Consider the following 10885-nt stretch of genomic DNA (forward strand, 5'->3'; position numbering starts at 1 on the left):
GGCAGGTTATTGTGCAGCTGAGACAGCCGTGTTCAGGAATAAGGCTACACAAAAATATGTGGAAAGTGGGATGGGGGAGGGAAGAAATAGCACAACGCGAGATAGCATTTAAGGTCGCTGCTGCGCAACCAAAGTCATCACAGAACAGCCTGGCCCTTCAAACCGCATCCTAGTCACGACATCGTCACCCGTTATTCAAGATGAAGTTCCTCTGCCTGCACGGTACCTTTGGAAGCGCCAAGGTACGGCCTCCTCCACTCCGCCTCTCCGTCGTGCCAAATTACTGAGTCTCCGGTATAGAAATTCAAGATTCAACTCGCGCCATTCGTTCAGAAGACTCAGGAGGACTCCGACCTCGAGTTCGAATGGATTTCGGGACTTCACGAGGTCGAGCCCCCGGCAGAATTTGAACACTACTTTGGTGAGAAACCTCTGTACAGGTTCATGCCGTTCAATGGCATCCGCGCGTACGACGACCTCTTCACCAAGTGGAGGCAGTGCCCCGACGGGGCATCGACCGAGGAGAACATGCGCCTGCTCTTTGGAAGCGAGGAGAACTTCCTGCACCAGAAGGCCTGCCTCCAGGAGACGATCGACGCGGTGCTCAAGGCCATTGACGACGACCCAGAGATCGACGTAAGTTCCAGCGCCCCAAACGACCCGAGACAGAAGCATGCTGTGAGCGACCTGGCTGACCTCTGGTACACAGGGTATCCTTGGCTACTCGGAAGGAGCGACAATAGCCGCGACCGCGATTCTAGAAGAACGACGCAGGTGGGAGGAAGAAGGAATTCCCAGGAGGATCAACGTAAGCCACCACCATTCCATGCTCTCTCCCCTGCCTGATGCCCACTGCGACATGTGGCTGATTCACACCCCACAACGTAGTGCGCCATCTTCTTTGCTGGGTGTCCTGCCATCTCTCTCAAGGACGGCAGCATCTCGATGCTGTCTGATGCGGAGGCCGAGGATGCTATCGACATTCCAACTTGCCACGTCGTCGGCTGCAACGACCCTTACATTGATGGGTCTGTTACCTTGTACGACATGTGCAACGAGGACAAGGCTGAGCTTTTCGACCATGGCCAGGGTCACGTCATCCCCCGCGACCCCAGGACCTTGGAAGAACTGTCTGTTTCTGTATCCAGGATCGTAGGCATGGCCAATGCCAACAAGCGCAAGCCCTCGGTCACGGGCTCCGAGTCGGATGCTTCCCGAAGGTCATCTACCTGGTCTTCCGGGAACAGTTCTACCGTCGAGCTGGTATGAGATCTCCTGGATCATATCGCGTAGCCATTGCCCTCAAAGCTGACAATTATTAGACGGCTATCTGCACATGAGCGCCGTCGGCGACTATCAGTCTTTTTGGAGTTAAAACGGTGTGATTGCTTCTACCGCGGCTAGATAGAGTAAAAGTTGGATGTCGCCGGCTACTACTCCACCGCAATCGTTTGGGACAATAAAACAACAATAATAATCATAGTTCATTCTTCCTTTTAGAATCCTTTGATCCACATGCCCTCGCATAAAAAGTTGAAAAAGCGCTATGACAAAATACCAAAATTCTCATTACCTCCGAGAGTAAAATCTCCAGACTCCAATTGCCCTGCCCGCCATCCTGTTTCCCAGGTCGTACCACGCTTAGTCATGATCTGATGTGTTATCCCCTACCCTTCCTTCCTCACCTGCCTCTCTTTCCGACGAGACAAGGCTTCGGTAGTCCTCATTAGGCATCGAATTTCCATCATGAACCATCAGATTCATGCTGCCCAGGACTCGACAATCTCAGCCAGAGTGCTCTCGCTCCCCACGTTGCCTGGGAATACCACGTAAGGGACGCCCCGGTGTCGACTGGTTTCCTCGTCACAACGCCATAGTGGCACACCGGGAGCTGCCTGGCCCATGATCCGCGCTCTTCGCATCTTCAAGCCTTTGGTCGCCGCGTCCGAAGAGGTGATGCCGCCCTTGGCGATGACATAGCGCGGCCGTACTCGAATCTGCTCGAGGAGCCTTACCAGTGCCGAGGCCACCTTCGACCCGATCTCTAGCGAGCTGATGGCATCCGATGTCTTGACGAGCGTCCGGGATGTCATGACAAGAATATCCTTTCCAGCGGAGATCTGGTCGTTGGCCTCTGCTGCCGCCTTGTCGACGATGGCGCGCTCCGACTCGGCGGACTTGATCAGGTCCGCAACTTCGAGCTCAACGACGGCGAGCTTGTCCTGGCGCCTCTCCCGCAAGACTTTCAACTGGGCTGTCGTCTTTGGAACGTAGGATCCAGCGAGAATGAGACCGCCAGCGTGGGAGGATGCAGACCCGCTCGTCGTCGGAGGCTGGACGTCAGCCATACGCAGGGGCGGAATGCCCTTGATGCCGAGCCTCGACGATACAAACGCCGCAGCGGTACGATACAGGTAGCGTCTGCCCTCTTTCTCTGCGGCGAGCAACCCAGAAACGAACACGTCCATGTCGGATTCGGCAGCAGCATTGACGATGACAACTCCATCCGAACCGGCCGGTCGCGATAGAAGCTTCGCCTTGACGCCTTGCGGTCCGCCAACGCGAATGTCGTCGATGGTTATGGAGAGGAAAGATGACTCATTAAAGCGGGAGCCGCACTTCTCGAGGATGTACTGCCGCAAATTCGAGTTTTGGTACCCAAAGGTGGCGTCCTGCGCAAACGGCGTCTGGCTGGCAGGGACAAGCACATCACCCTCCTTGACATAATGAACATCGTCTAGCGTGTAGCGTCCGCCCTGCAGGAAGAAGGGAGTCAGGACCCAGGCGTCAAACTTTCCCATGGCCTGCTCGACGGCCTCGGGCTCTTCGGGTAGGTGACCTCGTAGGGTGGAGTCTCCGCGCAAGACGACGTCGAAGCGCTTGTTTGTCCTTTGCGCTGCCTCTTTGACGTTTTCGCAGATTTCAAGAATGAGGTTCCGGGCCTCAGGACCGGGGAGGGCGCGACTGTTGGTCAAGATGAAGAAGCCTCGCGACTCCCTCTCGAACTGGCTCTGCAGGGTCTCGACGTCCCAAACCATCAGCACGTCAATGTCGTGGCAAGTCTGTGTGCCAGTCGGATCATCGTCCAAGACGACTAGGACAGGGGCTTCGCCGCCATCGACATACTTCTTCGTCGATTCCAGGACATCATGCGGAAATTCGGCAGGCAGAGCCTCGATCGTCTCCTTGGCGGGCAAGGGCTGGGCCGCTGCCTGTACGGCCTCGTTGGTGGTGTGTGGTTCGGGCCTCCCAGCACTGCCTGAGACAGACACACCGGCGCCTTCCCACCACCGAACGACGCCTGCATCAGCCTCCTTCGACCAACCCTTGGCAGCTCCTGCGAGATAGAGTGTGTGGGCAGCCGATGACATGGGCGCAAAGTACATCAATCGTTTCGTCTCATCAAGCACAATGCCGAGATCCTTGACGAAGATGGCGAGAGCAGAGTGCGGCGTCCAGTCCGCCTCGAGCATCTGCGGCACTCTGTTCTCAAACATCCAGCTCCACGCAGCCGCGTTTTTCAGCAACTCGAAGATCTGACGTGTATCAAGGCCCAGTCGTGCGGCGAATGCCATGGCTTCGGCGGCGGCAGCAATGTGTACACCAGCGAGGAGTTGATTGATAAGCTTGACCGAGGAGGCGGCACCAACACCACCCTTGACCTGGCACAGATTGGTAGCAAGCCCGGTCATGGAGAGGAGGACGCCATTGGCCTTGGAGATGGTGGACTCCTCGCCGGAGCAGATGATGGTGAGGTTGCCGTTGGCGGCGCGCACGACACCTCCGCTGACGGGCGCATCGAGGAGGGTGATGCCGCGTCCCAGCCCAGCCAGGCGTTTCTCGAGGGATCGAACAAACGATGGGGGCACAGTTGAGCTGAGTATGACAATCGCATCGTCGGGCAGGGCGGCGGCAGCGTCGCCAGAGCCGAACAAGGCATCTGTAGCCTGCGTGGCATTCTGTACCATGAGAACCAGCACCTCAGCGCCCCTGGCGGCATCGGCGGGCGAAGTCGCTGCGGATGCCTTGCCACCACCGGAAACAAACTTCTGAATCGCAGGCTCGTATACATCGTAACCATGCACGGCAAAGCCGCCTCGAATCATGGAGCTAGCCATGCCCTGGCCCATGGCGCCAAGACCGATCATACCCACCTTGGAGATCTCCAGCGGTGTTGTGACGGGCGTCGGGTTCGCAAGCGCAGCTGCTGGTGCAGCAGAATCGCTGTCCTTGGTCGCGACAGGTGAATTTTGCTGGAAGACGCGAACGAGGCCAGAGTCATCTTCGCGGCCATAACCCTGTGCAGAGCCCCAGATGTACAGTTGCTCAGCGGCCGAGGCGAGGGGCAGAGGGAATTGCAATGACCTTGCACTCGACACAACGATACCCTAGCAGCGTGTAATTAGAAGACTGACACAGGCAGGACAGGGGAGGCTACGACGCACCATGTCCTTGACGAAAATATCGAGAGCAGACCGAGGCGTCCAATCGGCATCGAGCATATGAGGGACGCGGTTCTCAAACGCCCACGAGTTTCCAGCGGCGTTCTTGATAATCTCGAAGACTTCCCTGGTGTCGAGACCGGCCTTCTCCGCGAGGCCCATGGCCTCTGCGGCGGCGGCGATGTGGGTGCCGACGAGGCACTGGTTGACCATCTTGACCTTACTCGCGGCGCCCGGGCCACCAGAGATCCCATACAGCTTCTCGGACATTTCATGGAGAATCTGATCTGCCCGAGTGAGGGCCTCGGATGATCCAGAGGCGAAGATGGTAAGTGTGCCATTGGCGGCTCGAACTGTGCCGCCAGACACGGGGCAGTCGACAACGAGGATGTCTGATCGGCCGAGTTGGGCTATTTGAGACGCTAGTGTGTCGTAATACGCTGGCGGGACTGTCGAGCACAGCAAGATGGTCGCATTGTGTGGCAGGGCTGGTTCGTGTGAGTGGCTCGTTGCAGATGGACGGAGGGAGGATCCCAGTACTCACCCTCGAGGGCGCCAGTCGCCGCGTCGAACAAAATACTGTCGACCTGCTGCGCATTGGCGGCCATGCAGACGAGGAACGCGCTGTCGTGGGCAACATCTCGAGGCGACTGGCCTGGATGCCCGCCATCGGCCACGAACCTCTCGACGCTCGGCTGCCAGACGTCGTATCCCTTGACTATGTACTTTCCACCCTTCTGCAGGTTGCAGGCCATGCCGAAGCCCATGGCGCCGAGGCCAACGAATCCGACTGACGTCGACATGAGGCTGGTACCAGACTGTTGGGCCATTGTGTCGTCAGGCTGGCTGTTTGAGAACTAAAGCTCTGGGGGCGTACGACAGGTCATGGAACAGACATGGCGAAATTCCGTCTTATAGGCCATGAGTCCATCATGGCCCCTCTGCCGCATCGCCCCCGGCCGAGTCCAAAAAGCCGATCGTTTCTCCTCCGCCATGCACTTGTGCTGGCCGCCCGAACCGGAAGCGTCCTCGAGGATCGAAAAACCCACAACGAATGGACCGCGAATGGGTTGACTGGTTGGCCTGAACAACCAAAAGCCATGACTCGCGACCACCAGGGGGCTAGCGAAGTCTCGCCCACCCCGCAATTGTGCGGTCTGAAGTCCGCTCAGCTTATATAGAGGGTCTGCCCATCTGCGACGCGGGCAGAACTGCTATCCCTTCGCCGGTGTTCCCCCCGCCGCCTGTTCGTCCTGCTTTCTTCTCCAGCCGATCAACCCCAGCTTTCGGTCTTCTGCCCGTCTGGGGAGAACTTCAGGCCTCTGCATAACCTTTCTTCTGTTCTCCATCTTTGCCTCCGGCCGCTAAGCCGTTCAGGATGAAGAGGGCGCGGATCGAGGAGCCTGTCGCGTCGAGCAGCAGTGGACATGGCAGCGGTTCGAGTGCCGTTCCCAGCGGCCGGGGCAGCACCTCGGAGCCGCACGTCCACCAATCCAAGATCTCTCGGAAGATCCGCGCCTGTGAGTTTGCCATCCCCCCGCAAGATCCCTTTCGAGCCGTGATGTGGTGATCTGTTCCATCCGGTGGTCCATGTCTCACGTCTCACGTCTCACGTCTCGCCGCCGCCGATGGCTGCTTGCCTCGGTTCACAGACCCATGTCCATCCATGTTCATGCCTCTGTTCACCCCCTCACCATCTGCCCACCCTACCATGGCGGCGCATGATTCTGATTCATCACAGGTCAACAATGTCAGAATCGCAAAATCAAATGTGACATTGAGCAGGGGCAGTCGCGATGTGCACGTTGCACTCGCATGGGACTAGAATGCGTCATCAACAAGAGCCTGCAGACCCTCCTCGATGACGAGAATCAGTGGAAGAAGGAGATGGAGCAGCAGCTGCGTTCTCTTCAAGCTGCCATGTCCCAGGTCCAAAGGATGCTCAACATCCCGCCGCCAAATCCGCAGCATCAGCAGCATCAGCAGCTGCCACAACAACAACAACAACAGCAGCAGCAGCAGCAGCACCTCCATGACATCCCTTCCGTCGGCAGCGGCGCCACTCACTCATCAGCCTTTGACAATAGCCCAAGTCTGTCAGGCATGCACGGCAGCCCCGCGGGACCGTCACCGAGCCGGCCGCCTGAGATCACAGCTATGACTCGGGAAAACTCGCCTGAGACTGCTCACCCGCGCATCAAGGAGGATCAGGCCATCGTTGATGCCCCGATGGCCAGCCTGTTTGAGGTGACAAAGCTGCGCAACATACGTAGTGACCCTGGGTCACGCGCCGACGCACTTCTCGCCGCGCGCCGCTCGGGCGAGCCAGACTTCATCGCGCAGGGGCGGGTACCTCTCGCCGAAGCCGAGCAGCTGTTTGCCAGGTTCCGCGGGACGCTAAATGCATACCTCTGGGGAGGCGTTGCCCTTCTGCACGACAACCTCCTTTCGGCGCGGCAATCATCTCCGCTGCTCGTGGCCGCCATTCTCGCCGTCACGGCGCTGCACGCCCAAGACGAGGGGGTAAGCTTTGACCGGTGCTATCCCGTCTTTCTTGACCTAGCCAGTCAGTGCATGTTCCAGCGGTACCACACGCTCGACGACGTTCGCGGCCTTTGCATCGGTGCATTCTGGCTGTCCGACGTCAGCTGGAAGCTATCAGGCCTGGCCGTGCGCATTGCGACTGAGCTCAACCTGCACCAGTTCTGCGCCAAGGCGCTTCGAGATGAGCCGGATCACGTCGAGAAGGCGAGGCTCTGGTACTTTCTCTACGTATGTGACCATCACTTTAGCATTGCCTATGGGCGCCCGCCTGTGATACCCGAGGACGTGACCATATCGCGGCACGAGTCATTCCTGCAGTTGCCGGGCATCAGGCAGGCAGACTTTCGCCTGCACAGCCAGGTAGCCATCTTTGTGATCCTCAGCCGCGCGTACCATACCTTCGGGCCCGACCGCTCGAGACTCGTAGCCAACGACGAGTTTGAGGCACTGCGGCGCTATGAGTCGGATATGGGCCATTGGCGGCGTATGTGGGAGCCTAGGCTGGGTACGTTTTCTACGCCTCGTGAGTAGATTGCTTGTGCCGTGAAAGAATGCTAACTTGGTACTAGTGCCGGATCCCAATATTTCGCAGTACCCTGCCAAGGGCGTGAAATTGCACTATCACTTTGCTCGGTTACAGATCTTCTCCGTCTGTCTTCGCGGGCTCACACCGACGGACCAGTTTCTCATGTCGCCTGAACGACGGAGCTTCATCGACTCGGCCATCAGCAGTGCCTCGGCGGCGCTGCGGCTCATCCTCAACGACCCTGACATGCGGCGGGCCGTCATCGGCGTGCCGCTGTATCTGCTGACAGCCATGGCCTATGCCGCCATATTCCTGATGAAGGTGCAATCCGAGTGGAAGGCGGCTGAGTTCAACATCAGCTTCTCCGAGGTAGTGACGCTGATTGAGGCGACGGTCAGTCTGCTCAACGACTCGCAGGCGTGCGTCAGGCACGTAGCGCACTTCCTCGGCAAGGGGCTCAACACGATGCTGGAGAAGTTCAAGGAGAGGGAGGCCATGCTTCAGGCGCAAGCCCAGCAACAGCAGAACGAGCAATTTGTGCAGCAACAGGGATGGGCGGCGCAGGATGCGCAGCAGGGCTGGAACAACTGGATGCTCGGCGGCGCTCCGGAGGTAGAGCCTTTTGGGATCGGCGCGGAGTACTACCCGCTCGGGATACTGGACGTGCTGGGCTCGCAGATGCCCGGCTGAGCTCTCGTGAGCAATACGCGCGACAACTCGGTGGCATGCGTGACGGGATCTCTGATCTTGGATGTACAACTATGACCAGTATGGGACGATGGAGGCTATTTTTCGTGGTGGTAATGAGTGGTTCGGGGTTGATGCCGCGTTGGGGATGATACCAAGAGGGAGAATAATGATGATGCCTGCTCGGCTACACAATTGCGCAGCAGAAACGAGCACGAGATCTAGCAGATCCCATGGTCCGAACATGACGCTTGTGATATTCACAGCAACCCATACGAGCATGCTGCTCACGTTTCGGCTAAGCGCCACGAGGCCCAAGACGTCGAGAATCTGGGGAAAGCAGTGTCTCGACGAATCGGACAGAAGGCCGCCTTCAGAATCGCGGACAGATGTCCGCTTCCATGCTCACACGGCACTTGAGAGAACAAACCGAAGGGGGCAGGCATTCTGCTCATAGGCTTCGCTAGGAGGCTCTAGGGGAAGAGGAGCCGGGGGCTTGCCCGCAGCGCAGATCCCAGCTTTCCAGGTGCAGTGTTTGGCGTTCGTCTCCCGTTGCCCCCAGCTCAGAAGTCTTCTAGCTCGGATTTTAGGGGGGGTGGGAGCGGAAGTCAGACCAGGTTCATGACTTGTGTCTCTCTCTACCGTCATCCGTGACCAGAGGAACCCAAATCCCCACGGGGAGGGGGGTGGGAGCAGCGCCAGAGCAGCGCGAAAGCAACGCTACGCAAAGCTGTGAGAACGCGGGGGAAACCGGTCTAGCGGCCCATCCATGGGCAAAGATCGCAAAGACGCGAATCTATATCTTTGCACGGTTCTGCTGTCTAGTTCTGGGGATCTTGGACTCTTCGCCACTCCATCGACATCATCGTCTGCCGACAATTGAGGATCAACAACGTCGACAGCCAAACGTGGGGAACCCTCTGTGACTCTGCTACCGATCGAGTCGACCCGGACCACCGACTCTCCCTCGTCAATCGTACGACTCGCGCGAGTGCGACCTTTCCCTCTCCCCATCTTTTCTCTTCCTCCCCATCGAGCGACCGATTGAGCCAGATTCATCAGCAGCAATCAATCATCATGGCTGCCGACCTCGACAAGGAGCAGGTCTCGGCCAAGGAGCATCAGACTCCCAACACGGGCTCGCTCGACCCTGAGCTTGCTGAGGCCATCCGCAACTTTGTTCCTGGCACGAGCGAGGAGAAGAAGCTCGTCAAGAAGATTGATCTCTTCCTGATGCCCATGCTTTGGATCATGTACATTCTCAACTACATTGATCGCACGAACATCGTGAGTCTTGCTTCCTCGCTTCTTTTCTTTCTTCATCCATTCGATCACCCCTTTTGCACGGATCACTTCCTGGACCATCCACGCCGACTCTGGGTACAACCTTTGCTAACCTGTACAGGGCAATGCCAAGATCGCGGGAATGGGCGACGACCTGGCGCTGGACGACAATGAGTACGCCTGGGTGCTGTCCATCTTCTTCTTCGGCTACCTCATCTGCGAGATCCCCTCCAACATGATCCTCAGCCGCACAGCGCCGAGTATCTTCCTCCCGGGCATCATGTTCATCTGGGGCGGCCTCTGCGCCGCCATGGCCGTCGTCACCAACTACGGCGGACTTCTGGGCTTCCGCTTCGTCCTCGGCTGCGTCGAGGCCGGTTTCTTCCCTGGTGTCCTGTACCTGCTGTCGTGCTGGTACACAAAGGCCGAGCTCGGCAAGCGCTTCGCCATCTTCTATACGGCTGCTGTCCTCTCGGGCGCCTTTGGCGGCCTCCTCGCGGGTGCCATCACCTCGAACCTTGACGGCGCCCACGGCATCGCTGGCTGGCGCTGGCTCTTCATCATTGAGGGTGTTGCGACCGTCGGCGTCGCTGTCATTGCCTACTTTGTCCTGCTCGACTACCCCTCGACCTCGAAGCGCTTGACGCCCGCGGAGCGGCAAATGGCCCACGTCCGTATCATTGCCGACTCGATCGCCCAGAACGGCGCCTCCAGCAACCGCCTCAGCCACTGGCAGGCGTTCGTCGCCGCCGTCTCCGATCCGCGGACCTACATGTTCCTCGTCCTCTTCATGCTCGACGTCGGCGCCGGCACCATCTCCTACTTCATCCCCACCATCACCGTCACCCTCGGCTACGACACGACGACGGCCCAGTACATGACGGTGCCCGTGTACGCCGTCGCCGCCGTGGTGCTCAACATCGTCGCCTGGTCGTCGGACCGCCACGTGGAGCGCCGCTTCCACATCGCCGGCGCCCTCGCCCTCGGCTGCGCGTGCGCCATCGTCTGCGCCGCCGTCCAGACGCCCATGGTCCGCTACGTCATGCTCTGCTTCGTCGCCGCCGGCATCTGGTCCGCCCTGCCGCTGATCCTGTCCTGGACGAGCGGCACCGTCAGCATGCCGCCCGAGAAGCGCGCCATCGTGCTCGCCATGGTCAACGCCTTTGGCAACTTCTCCTCCGTCTACGGCAGCCGCATCTGGCCCTCGACCGACAAGCCCGCCTACCACGTCGGCTGGGGTGTCACGGCCGCCTTCCTCGGCAGCGGCATGCTCCTGGCCCTCGTGCTGCCCATCCTGTGCAGCCTGGTCAACTGGAAGGGCACCAAGGCCGAGAGGGAGCTTCTCGAGGGGCGTGCCGAGGACGACGCGTCTGCCTAGACTGAATAGTGGAAAGGGGGGGGG

The 10885-nt window shown here is 58.9% G+C and overlaps 4 protein-coding genes across 4 annotated transcripts; 3 read left to right on the forward strand and 1 right to left on the reverse strand.

The window, feature by feature from the left end:
* Positions 1 to 200: 200 nt before the first annotated feature.
* On the forward strand, positions 201 to 1340 carry D7B24_007289 (uncharacterized protein; the record flags this gene model as incomplete). The annotated part of the gene is made up of 5 exons (XM_028641400.1): positions 201 to 242; positions 301 to 636; positions 710 to 808; positions 889 to 1263; positions 1323 to 1340. The coding sequence occupies 5 exons, from the start codon at positions 201 to 203 to the stop codon at positions 1338 to 1340; spliced, it is 870 nt and encodes a 289-aa protein (XP_028494610.1).
* Positions 1341 to 1760: 420 nt separating this feature from the next.
* Positions 1761 to 5272, reverse strand: D7B24_007290 (uncharacterized protein; the record flags this gene model as incomplete). Its single annotated transcript, XM_028641401.1, has 3 exons — positions 1761 to 4388; positions 4446 to 4930; positions 4987 to 5272. 3 exons carry the CDS (start codon positions 5270 to 5272, stop codon positions 1761 to 1763), a joined length of 3399 nt encoding a protein of 1132 aa, XP_028494611.1.
* A 548-nt stretch (positions 5273 to 5820) lies between these two features.
* On the forward strand, positions 5821 to 8202 carry D7B24_007291 (uncharacterized protein; the record flags this gene model as incomplete). Its single annotated transcript, XM_028641402.1, has 3 exons — positions 5821 to 5962; positions 6184 to 7491; positions 7556 to 8202. The coding sequence occupies 3 exons, from the start codon at positions 5821 to 5823 to the stop codon at positions 8200 to 8202; spliced, it is 2097 nt and encodes a 698-aa protein (XP_028494612.1).
* Positions 8203 to 9276: 1074 nt separating this feature from the next.
* D7B24_007292 (uncharacterized protein) lies at positions 9277 to 10861 on the forward strand (the record flags this gene model as incomplete). The annotated part of the gene is made up of 2 exons (XM_028641403.1): positions 9277 to 9486; positions 9605 to 10861. 2 exons carry the CDS (start codon positions 9277 to 9279, stop codon positions 10859 to 10861), a joined length of 1467 nt encoding a protein of 488 aa, XP_028494613.1.
* Positions 10862 to 10885: the final 24 nt, after the last annotated feature.

The sequence above is a fragment of the Verticillium nonalfalfae genome (genome assembly GCF_003724135.2).
Source record: "Verticillium nonalfalfae strain VnAa140/NRRL 66861 chromosome Unknown scaffold_57, whole genome shotgun sequence".
Lineage (NCBI taxonomy): Eukaryota > Fungi > Ascomycota > Sordariomycetes > Glomerellales > Plectosphaerellaceae > Verticillium > Verticillium nonalfalfae.